General features: G+C 41.8%; 1 protein-coding gene across 1 annotated transcript in view; it reads right to left on the bottom strand.

Moving 5' to 3' along the window:
* Positions 1-4,954: 4,954 nt before the first annotated feature.
* The window catches only part of CAPZA1 (capping actin protein of muscle Z-line subunit alpha 1), a 67,694-nt gene continuing 54,443 nt past the window's right edge, over positions 4,955-18,205 (bottom strand). The window contains exons 7-10 of the mRNA XM_077294909.1: positions 17,971-18,049; positions 16,704-16,775; positions 15,884-15,946; positions 4,955-6,435 (exon numbers count right to left, since the gene is read on the bottom strand). Of these exons, the coding sequence (XP_077151024.1) occupies positions 6,295-6,435; positions 15,884-15,946; positions 16,704-16,775; positions 17,971-18,049 (355 nt within the window). The 3' untranslated portion in view covers positions 4,955-6,294. The remainder of the gene's footprint in view (positions 6,436-15,883; positions 15,947-16,703; positions 16,776-17,970; positions 18,050-18,205) is intronic.

The raw sequence follows: 18,205 nt of genomic DNA, 5'->3' as shown, positions 1-18,205 counted from the left end.
AGGATACACTAGGAGAGGGTAGATCTGGTTGTGTGGTGGTTCAGTAGGTTGAGGATCTCTGCAGGCTTGTCAGAAGAGGTGAATCATCAGGTTCTTTTTGAATCATTCTATGGTAGGCGACAGTCTGATGTGTTGGGGTTCCAGAGTATGGGGGAAGCACGAGAGAAGTCTTGGATGCGGTTGTGGGAAGAAGAGATATGAGGGGAGTAGAGAAGGAGATCTTGTCAGGATCGAAGGTTGCGTGTAGGCAAGTACCGTGAGACGATGTCACAGATGTATGGAGGAGACAGGTTGTGGATGGCATGCTGGGATACTCAAACTAGTTGTCATCAGAGGGCAGAGGTGGCGTCCACTGCATGAACAGTGACCTCTGAACCAGGAGCTGAACTAGTCCCAACTGAACTGAACTTGCGTCGGATGTTCAGTAGGATCTCATCACTCTGCACAGTTCTCAGTGCAGAGTGACAATGCGCTCTCTGGTTGGCTCTGATTAGTGACAAGCCGGCAACAGAGTGCACTGTCATTGCACATTATAAGTAAAGAATGAGCAAGCAGTGACCAGCACCGCCCAAACATAGTTATCTCAGAGACTCTCATAAAGAACATAGAGCTGCTCAGCTGTGAAGGACATTTCTGTGTATGGGAGAGTCAGGAGAAATAGCTGCCGAACCATCATGTATAAGGGCCTTAGTAGTAGAAATATGAATCTCTGTTTTGCACAGCGGCGCACATTTTTCTTATGTTTTGTACTTGTTTTATTTTTCTTGTAAAATTATGACAGATTATCATTGCTGAGTACTGGTGTAGATATGAAAAGCTATCCTTAACAGTAATAACTTCTTATATACTTGTTCTGAGGCAAACACTGTAATGTGCTCTTTAAAAGATATGGAACTTGCTAACCGCTAAAAGGAAAACTGTTGAGCATAAGCTGAACACGGTAATATTGGCAGAGAGATGTAGTTAAACTTTTACACCATATTCTTTGCCAAGAGGATTCTGCCTGAAGGGGCGTTCGTTTGCATAGATTTTCAATATTAGCAGTGAGCAGTTCTCCTGCTGATATGAAATGACCTTTGAAATCTACATCAGCCTCCGTAAACTTGATACACCCTTTAAACTGCTTCTGGGTCTTCCCACTAAAAACAGAGAAATGAAACTTAAAAATTAAAGACTTGCTCACACTTCAAATTTTTGACAAGGAAAAAAGGGTGTGTTTTGCACTCCCAGTAAAGTAAATGAGGTTTCTGAAATCTGATCTGCACGCTGCTTATTTTTTCCTTGCAGAAATATATCTTCACAGCGTTTTTTCAAATTTGCAGCACGTCAATGCAATGGAAAGTTACCAGCCCAGGGCAGCCATAACAGCTCCATGTCAGAAAAATCCAAGTTTGACACAAGCTCTATGTATATTATATGTATCTCCATCCATGATCAAGGAATATTCGCATCTATGGATAAAATGACAAGTTTTGGTAGCCCATAGGAACGCAATATTGTGGTACGTATACAGTGCCTGAAGGCTGTTCGGTCAGATTATGCCCATATTGTTCATCTAGTAGGTCCATGTGGAATAATATGAGCAAGTAGAAACTGAGGTTTAATTGCATCCAATCTGCCGTCCTCATCTTGCCTCAGCCGACGGCGTAGTGAGGGGTCTGGTAGATTCCTTTATAATATCTATCTACCAAGTAATGTCAGACCCCAGGAGCAGCGACGAGCATTGCAGATCTGACCATATAACATGTAGCCTTAGTGACTGGGTCAAATTTTTGATATCTGACCAGTGTCACTTTATGTGGTAACTCTGGAACACTTCAACAATTCCCAGTGACAGACTTTTTTTGTGGCACATCATTTATGACAATGGTAAATTTAGGTTCATTTTTTTTTTTTTTTTTTAATAAATAAAATACAAAATATCAGAAATTCGACAAAGTTAAAAATTAGAAAATTAGCAATTTTCAAACTTTGAATGATCATTTATTTAATCCAGATAGTCATACCACAGAAAAACATTAATAAATAACATATCCCTCATGTCTGCTTTATATCAGCACCATTTGTAAAATGTTATTTTATGGTGTTAAGACTTTTAGGAGGTTTAAAAATGTAGCAGTAATTTTTCATTTTTTTCAAGGAAATTTACAAAATGTATATATATATTTTTTTTAGGGACCTATCCAGGGTTGAAGTAACTTTGGAGGTCCTATATATATCACCCAACAGTGATACCATTTTACAAACCACACCCCTCCACATATTGAAAACTGCTGTCAGGTCATTTATTAACCCTTCAGGTGATTTTCTGGAATTAATGCAAAGTGACATGACAGGAATGAAAAAGTGTATTTTTACCACATAAATGTCGATAATTTCTGAACAGACTGCTACAGCCTGGAGACTCAAATGCCGCTATTTGGTTGCGAATTGTTATGGGAAACATCAGGACCACACCATCATCTCATGGTGCCGATGGGGATAAAGAGGTTTTATTTAATTTTACTCCTAACTATTCATCTAATGTCATAATCTAATCTGCTTCAATTAAAAAGACCCTACCGTTCCCTCACTATCTAATTGCTTTAACCCCTTCATGACCTTGGGATTTTCCGTTTTTCCGTGTTCGTTTTTCACTCCCCTCCTTCCCAGAGCCATAACTTTCTTATTTTTCCGTCAATTTGGCCATTTGAGGGCTTATTTTTTGCGGGACCAGTTGTACTTTTGAACGACATCATTGGTTTTAGCATGTCGTGTACTAGAAAAACGGGAAAAAAATTCCAAGTGCAGTGAAATTGCAAAAAAAGTGCAGTCCCACACTTGTTTTTTTGTTTGGCTTTTTTGCTAGGTTCACTAAATGCTAAAACTGACCTGCCATTATGATTCTTCAGGTCAGTACGAGTTCATAGACACCTAACATGACTAGGTTATTTTTTACCTAAGTGGTGAAAAAAAAGTTCCAAACTTTGCTAAAAAATAAAAAATTGCGTCATTTTCCGATACTCGTAGCGTCTCCATAATTCATGATCTGGGGTCGGTTGAGGGCTTGTTTTTTGCGTGCCGAGCTGGCGTTTTTAATGATAGCACTTTGGTGCAGATACGTTCTTTTGATCGCCCGTTATTGCATTTTAATGCAATGTCGCGGCGACCAAAAAACGTAATTCTGGCGTTTAGAATTTTTTTTCTCGCTACGCTGTTTAGCGATCAGGTTAATGCTTTTTTTTTTATTGATAGATCGCGCGATTCTGAATGCGGCGATACCAAATATGTGTAGGTTTGATTTTTTTTTTTATTGATTTATTTTGACTGGGGTGAAAGGGGGGTGATTTAAACTTATGTTTTTTTTATTTTTTTCACATTTTTTTTTCTTACTTTTGTCATGCTTCAATAGCCTCCATGGGAGGCTAGAAGCAGGCACAGCACGATCGGCTCTGCTACATAGCAGCGATCTGCAGAAAATCAGGTGTGCTGTGAGCGCCGACCACAGGGTGGCGCTCACAGCTGCCAGGGATCTGTAACCATGGAGGTCTCAAGGACCTCTATGGTTACAATACTGAAGCATCGCCGACCTCCAATCATGTGACGGGGGTTGGCGATGCCGTCATTTCCGGCCGGATGCGGTAGTTAAATGCCGCTGTCTACGTTTGACAGCGGCATTTTACTAGTTAATAGGCGTGGGCAGATCGCGATTCTGCCCGCGCCTATTACGAGCGATAACAAACGAGCTGTTCAAAACAGCTGACATGTCCCGGCTTTGATGCGAGCTCAGCGCCGGAGCCCGCATCAAAGAGGGGCTTCTGACCTCGGACGTACTATCCCGTCCGAGGTTAGAAAGGGGTTCATTTATTTCTACTACTTCCTATGTGATGGCACTTCATTTGTGAATCCCAATGTATTATTATTAGTATTATACATTTTTATAGCGCCTTTATTCCATGGGGCTTTACATGTGAAAAGAGAGCAAATATAGAGAAATACAATAAACATGAGCAAAAAGCAAGGCACTTACAGGTACAGAAGCAGGGAGGACCCTGCCCACGAGGGCTCACAGTCTGCAGGGGATGGGTGGGGATACACTAGGAGAGGGTAGAGCTGGTTGTGTGGCGGTAAAGTAGGTTGAGGATCACTGCAGGCTGTAGGCTTGTCGGAAGAGGTAAGTCTTCAGGTTCTTTTTGAAGGTTTCTATGGTAGGCGAGAGTCTGACGTGTTGTGGTACAGCATTCCAGAGCATGAGGGAAGCACGGGAGAAGTCTTGGATGCAGTTGTGGGAAGAAGAGATAAGAGGGGAGTAGAGAAGGAGGTCTTGTGAGGATCGAAGGTTGCGTGTAGTTAAGTATGGCAATGGGAATAGAGGGAGCCCCTTTGCACAAATAAACATCTATAAGCCGCAGTTATTGATTGCATCGACATGAGTTAAATGGCCACAATCGCAGACATTACAGCTGATTCGGTTTGTAAGCCGGCAAAGTCATCATGCAGTTCATGTGCAGTTGTTTCCAGAAACTCACTTCTCGCTGTGCCATACATGTACGTCGGATGCCAGTAAGGGGTTAAAACGACGTCACGCTGACAGAGCAGCTTCTTCTCTTTCACTTGCTTGACGTCATGCTGATTGATAGCTGGCTCCCCGCTGCCCATCTGCGGGCAGCCGTCTGTCAATCAACTTAGGTTAGGAGTGACGCCCTGTCAACAGAGTAGACAGAGAGGAAAAGATGCCATGTTGATGAGTGCTAAAACAGGGCCGGAGAATCACCACCTGGAGCGGTCTGTGACAGTGCCAGGACGGCAGAGACTGGCGCCAGGAAGAAAACAGGTGGGTAAATTACCAACTACTTGCCTGTAATTTCTCAGCCTCATAGGAAAAAACAAGCAAAGTCCGGGATAACCCCTTAAAAATAACAGGATCTAGATGACCATCACTTGTGTGGGAAAGTACAGACACCGTACTCTTGAATATTTTACTTTGGTGCAAATCTTTATTTATGATTTTTACACATTTTAGTCAAATGTCCATTTAACTGTGGTACAATCTCAACGTGCCACAAATCCATTAAAGCGCTAGAAGATGAAGACATTTGCATCCTGTTTCTAAGCCTTATCCTCCCCTAACCTTCTGAAAAATATAAAAAAAGAAAAAACAAATCACTCTTAACACAGTGCGGATGCTCGTCTCATAAGGAGGGGAGGGGGAGAAAGCAAAGAAAGTTCGGTTATTTTGCTTCTTTAGCAAGTTTCAAGTTTTCATTTGGATTGTAAAGATGACAAATGGAAGATCTAACAGCAGAGATAGCAGATCTAAATATTGCAATCTGAGCCAAACAACCCTTATAGTCTACCCGGCCGCCATTTATTCTTACCCGATATACGAACCAATAAACTAATGAAAGCGACTGTTGCCGTAAGACACTTCTCATAGACGTAAAGATGGCAAAAGCAGGATTTCATGCCAAGAAACTGTAGTTGGTGACCTGGCTCTTTCTATCCAGGTTTAAAAAATATATAATAGTGCTATAACTAGGTAAGAAAGGAGCCAAATTAGCGATTTCTAAATGCCCAAGCGTAAAAAAAGCAGCAGTCATGCCCAATAGCCCAGTCTTCTATACACTCCTTGTGTGGCGTTTAGCGCAAATTCACATATATTGGAAGGAATCCGTCATCAAACCAGCTATTCAGGTTATTGTAGAAGCACAGTTCAATGCAAAAATAAAAAAGGACGAAATTCAGACATCAGCCTGGGGTATGGAGGAGGGGAGAATAAACCGGCTTATGGGATACTGCGGAAAAGTATGATGAGGATCTAACTAGTAACACTACTTGGGGCCGGATGGATGAAATGACTACACTGGGCAACTAGACTTACATTACAAGTGCCATCGACAGAGGAAAACATTCCTGGTTTTATTCCTAGCTCTGGAAATAAGAGCGTAATAAAGCGTCCAAAGCCGGTACGTTTTATAACATCAAGAAGTCAATTGGAGAAAGAAAAAAAAAAAGAAAAATGAACCAACATACACAGTGATCACATTTACAGGCTTCTGGGAGAGGAATAGAAAACAAAGCCGATTGTTCTGCAGCGCTTCTAGGTTAGAAAATACATTAACTTTGTAGGCCCTAGCAAAATATCACATTATATAAACCCCCTTTTTTTTCCTTTTAACCCCATTCATGCCAGTGGATGTCCAGAACAGAATATGCTGTTGGCCATTCTGGCACACAAGGGGTTACACCGCATACGTGTGAGACCAAACACTTCCGACTTTGCACGCTAGACGTAGCTGGAGCTCTCGGGGACGATCAAGCGTTCTGCATTTCTTTGCCGATCTTGTAACTGAGGATTTTGTTCCAGTCGATCTTGGTGCGGGTGACGGGCAGCTGCCGACGTAAGGCCTTGAAAGTGGTGTCTGACATGGTCTGGTAGTTTTCACTTATGGCGGTCTGCGGGAGAGAGCAGAAAGAGGTCGGCCTTGTGACAAAGGTGTAACCCAAGTGTGGACCCCACAAATCCCTATGGGTTGCCAAACACATTTATATGAGGAGCTGTCTGCTTAGGACATGTGCACACGTTCAGTATTTGCAGCAGAACAATCTGCTGAAAGTACTGATGTGTACACACGTTTTGATGCGTTTTCCCATTCATTAGTATGGGTGAAATCTACAGCAAAACAAGTGCTGCAGATTTTTGGGCCTATGCACACTGTGGGTGTTTATTGCATTTTTTTCTATGCAGTTTTGTCACAAAACCTAAAGAATTTCCTAACACAAGCAAAGTGAAAGATTCCTGAAGTCTCATGCACACACTGATTATATTTTTCGTTGCAGATTTAAGTCAGCAGCATGTCAAGGCTTTCAGCGTTTTTGCTGTAGATTTCACCCATACTAACGAGTCCAGAAGAATCTGCAACAAAACTGCATGCACAAAAAGCACCAACAACGCTTGTATTATACGCTGCGATTTTCCTGCACAAATGGTGCAAAAATTTCTGTAGCAAATACTTCGCATGTGCACATATCCTAAATTTGCAAGAACAAAAATAAGCAATATGTGCATGTGACTTCAGGAAGCTCATTCACTTTGCTGATACTAGGAAAACCTTCAGGTTTTGTGACAAAACTGCGCAGAAAAAAATGTGACAAACACGATGTGTGCAGATCCATTAAGGGATTGTCCTAAGAATAAAGTACATTTTAATTAGCAAAAACCTGGAATAACAATAATGAGTTTACTGATTGAATGTGCTAAAATAAATGTTCCTGTGCCGAGGTAATCTTATAAATGTGCCCCTGCTAGGTGCTGTGTAATGGCTGTGTCCGACCATGCAGAGCTGCTCTAGTTCATGGTTGGCACATAACAGCTCCTGGCCAGGGAAGGAAGCACTAGTCATTTATGATAGGCGAATGTACAGAGGACATAGAAGAGGCTCACAGTTGCTGCTTTGAATTAACAATTCCCAGCCTGTTTTATCACAGGAGCGAATGTTTCTGCTAAGTCTCGGCCTCCTGTGTTCATCATTAATCAAGTCAGTGAGGTGAGAGCTACAACAACCACTGAACTCATACATCACCGATTTGATTTATGGCGAGTCCAGAAGGCTGGAGACAAGGCAGAAACATTCGCTTTTGTGATAAAAAGGGCAGGTAACTGTTTAAGCATATCCAGTTGTGGAACCAATTATTGCAAGATCTATTAAAATGTACTTTGTTCATGTGACCAGCCCTTTACAGAGTAAAAGTTTTAATTGTTTTTTTAATAAATCAATAGTTCACATGAGAATCAACAAATATATCTCATCAGAGAAATCTGCTTCACTCTTGTCCAGGATTGATATTTCATTCTCCATTAATGGGTAAAATCTGTATTCAGTACAGACAGACTGTCACATCGCCGAGATAAGTGATGATAGTTGGTGCTTTTAAAATTCCATGCAGAAAGGAGGGAGAAGGAAGAGGAGCTAGAGCAGCAACTGCCATGTCCTACCTCTGCAACAGGGAAACCAGGATTGACTGAAGAAAGACTTTACTCGTTTATTGTGAGAATGAACACTTAGTTCAGGGTTTAAAGAAACAGATTTTTCTGATAAGATATATTAAAGATTTTTCCCTTTTGCACTATTGATTTGTGAAATAAAAATTAAAATGGCGGTAACTCTTAACCCCTTCATGACCTTGGGATTTTCCGTTTTTCCGTGTTCGTTTTTTGCTCCCCTCCTTCCCAGCGCCATAACTTTTTTATTTTTCCATCAATATGGCCATGTGAGGGCTTATTTTTTGTGAAACAAGTTGTACTTTTCAAAGACATCATTGGTTTTAGCATGTTGTGTACTAGAAAACGGGAAAAAAATTCCGAGTGTGGTGAAATTGCAAGAAAAGTACAATCCCACACTTGTTTTTTGATTGGCTTTTTTGCTAGGTTCACTAAATGCTAAAACTGACCTGCCATTATGATTTTCCAGGTCAATACGAGTTCATAGACACCAAACATGTCTAGGTTCTCTTATCTAAGTGGTGAAAAAAAATTCCAAACTTTGCTAAAAAAAAAATTAAAATAAAAAATTGCGCCATTTTCTGATACCCGTAGCGTCTCCATTTTTTGTGATCTGGCGTCAGGTGGCGGCTTATTTTTTGCGTGCCGAGCTGATGTTTTTAATGATACCATTTTGGTGCAGATACGTTCTTTTGATCGCCCGTTATTGCATTTTAATGCAATGTCGCGGTGACCAAAAAAACGTAATTCTGGCGGTTCGAATTTTTTTCTCGCTACGCCGTTTAGCGATCAGGTTAATCCTTTTTTTTGTTAATTGATCGGGCGATTCTGAAAGCGGCGATACCAAATATGTGTAGGTTTGATTCTTTTTTTATTGATTTATTTTGAATGGGGCGAAAGGTGGTGATTTAAACGTATATATTTTTTTCACTTTTTTTTTTTGTCACATTCCATAGGAAGCTAGAAGCTGGCACAACGCAATCGGCTCTGCTACATAGCAGCGATCATCAGATTTAGGACTCGCCTACTCCGCTCAGACCAGAGCAACATCCGCCTGGCGGCAAATGGAGAATACTTTAACCCCTTCCTGACATCGGACGTACTATCCCGTCGAGGTGGGGTGGGCCCGTATGACCACCGACGGGATAGTACGTCCAGCGCGATCGGCGGCGCTCACGGGGGGAGCGCGGCCGATCGCGGCCGGGTGTCAGCTGCCTATCGCAGCTGACATCCGGCACTATGTGCCAGGAGCGGTCACGGACCGCTCCCGGCACATTAACCCCCGGCACACCGCGATCAAACATGATCGCGATGTGCCGGCGGTGCAGGGAAGCATCGCGCAGGGAGGGGGCTCCCTGCGGGCTTCCCTGAGCCCCCCGCAGCAACGCGATGTGATCGCGTTGCTGCGAGGGTCTTACCTCCCTCCCTGCCTGCTCCAGACCCGGATCCAAGATGGCCGCGGATCCGGGTCCTGCAGGGAGGGAGGTGGCTTCACAAAAGCCTGCTCAGAGCAGGCACTGTGAAGCAGCCTGCACTTCTCTCAGATCGGTGATCTGTCAGAGTGCTATGCAAACTGGCAGATCACCGATCTGTATTGTCCCCCCCTGGGGCAAAGTAAAAAAGTAAAAAAAATTTTTTCCAAATGTGTTAAAAAAAAAAAAAAAAAAATCCAAAATAATGAAAAAAAAATAAAAATATTATTCCCATAAATACATTTCTTTATCTAAATAAAAAAAACAAAACAATAAAAGTACACATATTTAGTATCGCCGCGTCCGTAACGACCCGACCTATAAAACTGGCCCACTAGTTAACCCCTTCAGTAAACACCGTAAGAAAAAAAAAAAAAAAAAAACACGAGGCAAAAAACAACACTTTATTATCATACTGGCGAACAAAAAGTGGAATAACACGCGATCAAAAAGACAGATATAAATAACCATGGTACCGCTGAAAGCGTCATCTTGTCCCGCAAATAACGAGCCGCCATACAGCATGATCAGCAAAAAAATAAAAAAGTTATAGTCCTGAGAATAAAGCGATGCAAAAATAATTATTTTTTCCATAAAATAGTTTTTATCGTATAAAAGCGCCAAAACATAAAAAAATAATATAAATGAGGTATCGCTGTAATCGTACTGACCCAAAGAATAAAACTGCTTTATCAATTTTACCAAACGCGGAACAGTATAAACGCCTCTCCCAAAAGAAATTCATGAATAGCTGGTTTTTGGTCATTCTGCCTCACAAAAATCGGAATAAAAAGCGATCAAAAAATGTGACGTGCCCAAAAAGTTACCAATAAAAACGTCAACTCGTCCCGCAAAAAACAAGACCTCACATGACTCTGTGGACCAAAATATGGAAAATTTATAGCTCTCAAAATGTGGTAACGCAAAAAATATTTTTTGCAATAAAAAGCGTCTTTCAGTGTGTGACGGCTGCCAATCATAAAAATCCGCTAAAAAACTCGCTATAAAAGTAAATCAAACCCCCCTTCATCACCCCCTTAGTTAGGGAAAAATAAAAAAAATGTATTTATTTCCATTTTCCCATTAGGGTTAGGGTTAGGGCTAGGGTTGGGGCTAGGGTTAAGGCTACAGTTAGGGTTGGGGCTAAAGTTAGGGTTAGGGTTGGGGCTAAAGTTACGGTTAGGGATTAGATTACATTTACGGTTGGGAATAGGGTTGGGATTAGGGTTAGGGGTGTGTCAGGGTTAGAGGTGTGGTTAGGGTTACTGTTGGGATTAGGGTTAGGGGTGTGTTTGGATTAGGGTTTCAGTTATAATTGGGGGGTTTCCACTGTTTCGGCACATCAGGGGCTCTCCAAACGCGACATGGCGTCCGAACTCAATTCCAGCCAATTCTGCGTTGAAAAAGTAAAACAGTGCTCCTTCCCTTCTGAGCTCTCCCGTGTGCCCAAACAGGGGTTTACCCCAACATATGGGGTATCAGCGTACTCAGGACAAATAGGACAACAACCTTTGGGGTCCAATTTCTCCTGTTACCCCTGGGAAAATACAAAACTGGGGCTAAAAAATAATTTTTGTGGGAAAAAAAAAGATTTTTTATTTTCACGGCTCTGCGTTATAAACTGTAGTGAAACACTTGGGGGTTCAAAGTTCTTACAACACATCTAGATAAGTTCCTTGGGGGGTCTAGTTTCCAAAATGGGGTCACTTGTGCGGGGCTTCTACTGTTTAGGTACATTAGGGGCTCTGCAAACGCAATGTGACGCCTGCAGACCATTCCATCTAAGTCTGCATTCCAAATGGCGCTCCTTCCCTTCCGAGCCCTCCCATGCATCCAAACGGTGGTTCTCCCCACATATGGGGTATCAGCGCACTCAGGACAAATTGGACAACAACTTTTGGGGTCCAATTTCTCCTGTTACCCTCGGGAAAATACAAAACTGGGGGCTGAAAAATAATTTTTGTGGGAAAAAATTTTTGTTTTATTTTTACGGCTCTGCATTATAAACTTCTGTGAAGCCCTTGGTGGGTCAAAGCACTCACCACACATCTAGATAAGTTCCTTAGGGGGTCTACTTTCCAACATGGTGTCACTTGTGGGGGGTTTCTACTGTTTAGGTACATTAGGGGCTCTGCAAACGCAATGTGACGCCTGCAGACCATTCCATCTAAGTCTGCATTCCAAATGGCGCTCCTTCACTTCCGAGCCCTTCCATGCGTCCAAACGGTGGTTCCCCCCCACATATGGGGTATCAGCGCACTCAGGACAAATTGGACAACAAATTTTGGGGTCCAATTTCTCCTGGTACCCTCGGGAAAATACAAAACTGGGGGCTAAAAAAATAATTTTTGTGGGAAAAAATTTTTGTTTTATTTTTACGGCTCTGCATTATTGACTTCTGTGAAGCCCTTGGTGGGTCAAAGCGCTCAAAACACATCTAGATAAGTTCCTTAGGGGGTCTACTTTCCAAAATGGTGTCACTTGTGGGGGGTTTCAATGTTTAGGCACATCAGTGGCTCTCCAAACGCAACATGGCGTCCCATCTCAATTCCTGTCAATTTTGCATTGAAAAGTCAAACGGTGCTACTTCCCTTCCGAGCTCTCCCATGCGCCCAAACAGTGGTTTACCCCCACATATGGGGTATCAGCGTACTCAGGACAAATTGTAAAACAACTTTTGGGGTCCAATTTCTTCTCTTACCCTTGGGAAAATATAAAATTGGGGGTGAAAAGATAATTTTTGTGAAAAAATATGATTTTTTATTTTTACGGTTCTGCATTATAAACTTCTGTGAAGCACTTGGTGGGTCAAAGGGCTCACCACACCTCTAGATAAGTTCCTTAGGGGGTCTACTTTCCAAAATGGTGTCACTTGTGGGGGGTTTCAATGATTAGGCACATCAGGGGCTCTCCAAACGCAACATGGCGTCCCATCTCAATTCCAGTCAATTTTGCATTGAAAAGTCAAATGGCGCTCCTTCGCTTCCGAGCTCTGTCATGCGCCCAAACAGTGGTTTACCCCCACATATGGGTTATCGGCGTACTCAGGACAAATTGTACAACAACTTTTGGAGTCCATTTTCTCCTGTTACCCTTGGTAAAATAAAACAAATTGGAGCTGAAGTAAATTTTGTGTGAAAAAAAGTTAAATGTTCATTTTTATTTAAACATTCCAAAAATTCCTGTGAAGCACCAGAAGGGTTAATAAACTTCTTGAATATGGTTTTGAGCACCTTGAGGGGTGCAGTTTTTAGAATGGTGTCACACTTGGGTATTTTCTATCATATAGACCCCTCAAAATGACTTCAAATGAGATGTGGTCCCTAAAAAAAAATGGTGTAAAAATGAGAAATTGCTGGTCAACTTTTAACCCTTATAACTCCCTAACAAAAAAAAATTTTGGTTCCAAAATTGTGCTGATGTAAAGTAGACATGTGGGAAATGTTACTTATTAAGTATTTTGTGTGACATATCTCTGTGATTTAAGGGCATAAAAATTCAAAGTTGGAAAATTGCAAAATTTTCAAAATTTTCACCAAATTTCCATTTTTTTTGCAACTAAACGCAGGTAATATCAAAGAAATTTTACCACTATCATGAAGTGCAATATGTCACGAGAAAACAATGTCAGAATCGCCAAGATCCGTTGAAGCGTTCCAGAGTTATAACCTCATAAAGGGATAGTGGTCAGAATTGTAAAAATTGGCCCGGTCATTAACGTGCAAACCACCCTTGGGGGTGAAGGGGTTAAAGGAGACTGAGATTTCACAATGTACAAAGACTATTTTTTGTACATTAATACCAGTTTGTTTTGGGTAACCCCCACATTTCAAACTTTCTGTGAAGCAAATGGAGTCCGTCATCTTGTCCCAATCTTCCATTTTGATTCTTAAGCTAGTATCAAAAAATAGACTATATTCCTACAAAATCCAGCAACGTATTCTGTTCATTAACTTTATTTTTTAGTAATTAACAAAATGTAAACTCATAAGTCACTATTTGAAAGCATTCTTACGTTGCAGCATTTTCTCCACAACTGCCTAAAACTTTTGCACCGTACAATACATATAGGAGGTGCTACTTTTGGTCCACTTTATAAACGTGTTGGGCAAGTTTTACACATCCATAAAACACTGATTGCAGAATAATACGTAGCCCAACACAGTCTGCTGACCCAACTGCTTGATAAGAATATATGTGGAGAGCTGGTCTGCCAAGTAAGAGACGCTGGTGTATTGCGTGGGTTAGAAAGCAGTTTTGGAGGTAAAAATTGAAAACTTGTGACCGTTACACACGTGACAATTGTGTTATTTTTATATACACTAGTATATTACTATATAGTTCTGGCATTATTGTGTAAAATAGTTTAAAGGGTGAAAAATAAAACATTTAAATTAATTAGTTTGGATTATAACACAAAAAATGAATAATATATTAATGTCCTTTGTTTGCAGATGCATGACACAAACTGCACCAAAAAAAAAAAAAAATAAAGTTTGTTGTAATTCATCTTTTGCCCAGGGGATGTCGCTTAGTTTCCGTTTAACACAGAAATGGCTTCCTTGATTTTGCTCAGACCACCCGGGTGTGCGGTTTCCAGTTAGTACAATCAGAACATTTCTCATCTGCATCAATCTGCATTCAAGTATTTGCTGTATCTGCACTATGGAAATGGGGTTGGGATGTTTGGGTGAAAGTGTGCAGTGTCTGGGTCCGTTGGGCTCCGTACATGTGTTATTGATGCTGGATCTGTGATTAGTCTGCTATGGAGCACGTGTGTGGTTCTCCCTATATACTGCCTGCTGCAGCTGCATGTTAGTAGATATACAAGACTGACATGTTCGTTTTTGTCTCATAGTAAATGTTTCCTTTGTGTGTCGAGAGGTGCCGGTATTGGGTTTATTAAGAATGATGTTACAGCACGGGCATCACGGGGTGTTAGATTTCTAACTTCCAGGTTGGCTTCATGGGGGACATGAAAGGGGCATCTTAATGCGTGGAAACACTAAGGGGGCTTCAATAGGAGGAAGACTACTTTGTAAGAGATATGCCCTTCTGTGACTCCGCTGAATATTACATATTTTATTTAGGGGGAGTCAATTAGGGAGGGCTTCTGCTATAGGGCCCCATCATTTCTACGTCCAGCCCTTCCCACCACAACGGGGGACACTGCCTTTGAAAGCAAAACAGGTCAGAGTGAATGTCTTATCAAAACAGAAAAAAATAAAGAGCTCATCTCCACACTAAACCTTATTCACCACCTACAACAACCCGCATATATTATGGATATGTAAAATACTGGAAAAAATTGGAATATACTGTTAAAAAACCCATTCTTAAAAATTACTATTCCCTATAAACCTATCACATTAAGAAGAGTGCCAATCCCCAAGACATACTGGCACCTAGCAATGTAAAGAAACAATTTCCTTCAACATAAAAATCTGCACGAAGTTACAAATACAACGCCCCGTGATGGCCGTGCTGTAACATCATTCTTCTTAAACCCGATACCGGCACCTCTCAACACAAGAAAACATTTACTATCAATGAAAAACGAATAGGTCAATCTATATTCTATATAAAACTGTCCCAACCCCATTTCCGTAATGCCAATAGACTAAATCCCTGAATACAAACTTAATAGATGTGAACTGTTAAAAAGAAGAGAAATTTTCTGTTTGTACAAACTGGAAACTGCAAGCCGAGATGAGCGCAAGCAAAGAAGAGATTCTGTGGGAAATGAGCGACATCTACTGGGCAAAAGATAAATTACAACAAACTTACATGATACATATTGTAACAAAAGTATCTGCAAACAAAGGAAATTGCTATATTATTTATTGCAATGTATTTTATTTTTATATCTCCTGTGTTATATTACCAACTAATTTATTTATCTTATTTTTCACCATTTAAACTATTTTAAACAAGAATACGGAACTAATAATTTGGATTATAAGATGTGATAGCTTCTATTTGCTTGGGTGACGGCCGACTCGAATATACAGGAGCCCTCGATCGGCAGATCGCTCTGGTGTCTCTATGAGAATGCCACCAGCTCACATGTCGGCCACTGGATTATTTTGGGGAGAACAATTCGATTGGCAATGGGAAATCAGACATGCACGATCGACATCTGCCCAGATCATCGGCGGCCTTTACTCTGCATACTTTTACCTTTGATAGGCATCTGCTTTAGGAAAAGGTAATCCCTCTGGAATGTGAACATAATTCCAATTTAGGGAAAAAGAGGGTTCCCAATCAATGTCATTGACCCGATTCACTGAAAAAGACCTGCTGGACAGGAGTCCCATCATTTACATAGTGTCTATAGCAGCTACAAGAACCCAGAAGGAATGTCCTCTTATTATAAACGCTCACACAATTCAGGGAAAATGTGCCGGAAAAGGTCCAACATGCCGCTTACCTGGTAATCATTCTCTGCCTGCTCTATAATCTTTACAAAATCCTTGGCAGTTTGCGCCTCCCCCTAAAATAAATCCACATAAAGCAATCAGTGCTGAAACACGGTAAGAGAAGAGCCGACTGAGCGGATGACACATGCTGTACATGGAGTGGACTTGTTGCTTTCACTCATGAGAAATATTTAAAGGGTTATCAAAATAACAGTTACCCCCTATAAGTGGAGCGTGGATGACTTGCTGATTGTCGGTGGTGGAGACCCCAGAGATACGGATAATGGGGCTCTGCATCGCTGTGTTGAATGCAGCAGACTCGAGCATGGCCGACGTCCGCATTATCCTTGGTCAATGGGACCGGTGAAGAGAGACCAATGCCGAGCCCCGATCTCTGGGTCAATGGCGAACCCAGCAGTCGGACCCGTACTCATCAGCAAGTTATCCCCTAGTTTACAGATAGGGTAAGACTTTTTTGGGTGGGGGTATAACCCAAGATTTAGAGAAACTTGATTCATGGACGCTGCTCCCACTGTGCAAATTTGCCCCCGTTGTGAAACCTCCGCACAGAGAGCAAGTGAGGATCCACAGCCATGTAGGGTCACTCTCCTCCTGACCAGTCATGACTTTTGTTTAAGATTGCAAAGCGTCATGGAATAAATGGCGTAATAATGTAAACCATTAAACAAGGCCCCTACTGTCCGCTAAGACAATAACAGAAGGTATACGAGAGGATGTCCTAGCACACTGATAAAGGCAGACATCCATAGCCAATAGGGTCCTGTGCACCCAAGAGACACTGTACATGTCTGATCATACGTCTGTACTTACAGAGATTGTTATGGATTCCTGCACATCTTTATGGCTAACCAGCTGAACATTGCCATCTTCATAGTAATGGACCTGCAGAAAGAGGAGCGTATAAATCCTAAGCAGGTTATTCCTACCCACATTTCTTGAGTGGTAAATAGACCGCAGAAAGCAGCCTACTGACTGTACTCAAACTGATCGGTAACATTTTACCAACTGGCCATCATTTGAATGTCTGTTTATACAGGAAGACCAAAGCAAACGATGAGCACAGAGTGATCTATAGACAGATCGCTCAGTGCACCTAGGCGGCCATAGTTCTCAGCAGTGCGAGTCCGGTTTACACAAGACGATGCACTGCCAAGAACGATAGTTTTTTGTGCGGCGATTTTGTCCGCTGATCAGCAGCCTTTTTATACGGCAAAATAATCGCAAATCAATCAATATTCATTCAAATCAAGTACAGGCACTCGGTGCATCACTGCGGGGCAATAATGTAAATCCAACTTCCCACCTGCTTGGTACAATTTACAGTATATATAATTTTTCTGGCTCTATGAAGCCAGAACGGTCAGTCTTATAGGGAGGTGGGGTGGAGATTGCGGGACAATACGTAGATTGGAAGGTGCACTTAAATGACGGGCGCCTGTGCTTAATTTGAACAGTTAAGTGCTGACAGTCCCTTTACGAGTCACGTCCCCAAGTCATGTACAAAGCCTTAAGTGGAGCTCCCATACAGCCCGGCAAACAATAGCTGATGGGGGCATCTGACCAAGGGACCGGATATTAGACCCACGCTGGCCAGTCACTTGTCAGGACAGGTTATCCACTTCATTCATAAAGCTACATATGCAACTAGAACTCTAGTGCCACCTATTGGAAGTAGCAATCCTAACTGTCAATGTCGACCCTTTAATTTTGCACTGACGAGGGGCAGTACCCCGAAACACAGGGTCTGCAAATTGAGATTCTGGTTTGGCTTTTATCCTAAGTCATGGGACAAGGCTCGTTAAAGGGTCGACATTGACTGTTAGGATTGCTACTTCCAATAGGTGGCACTAGAGTTCTAGTCCTCTTCCTCTCTGAAGAGACAATTTGCCTATTTCCCAGAGGAGCATTGCGGCTTTAAGTCTCCTCATCTCGACATGCTTAACATGTCACTCTCCGCAAGGAGAAACGATACCTCTTGGATCCCATACAGCTACATACAAATAGAGCCCATACCTGGAAAAGCTGCACTTCCCTATTAGTTTGCCAATTAGGTACTTTTTCCCCCCCCGCTATTTACCTGAATCTTCAGCACACCGACGAGCTGGGCAGTAGGCTGTGAAATGGTGAATTTCCACTCGGACCGCCAACGGCCATTCCTGAGGGAAGACAACCAGTAAAGATGATGTTAGTGTTTAATGTGACTCCATCAGGTATCTGTGCAGAAGAACAGCCACTGAGCAAACACATACAGGGTTCTGGTCTAGAGGTTGGCCACTACTTTTTTTTTTTACTGATAGCCTATCTTTTGGTAG

The sequence above is a fragment of the Ranitomeya variabilis genome, chromosome 3, assembly GCF_051348905.1.
Source record: "Ranitomeya variabilis isolate aRanVar5 chromosome 3, aRanVar5.hap1, whole genome shotgun sequence".
Taxonomy (NCBI): domain Eukaryota; kingdom Metazoa; phylum Chordata; class Amphibia; order Anura; family Dendrobatidae; genus Ranitomeya; species Ranitomeya variabilis.
This window is presented reverse-complemented; position numbering and strand designations above follow the sequence as displayed.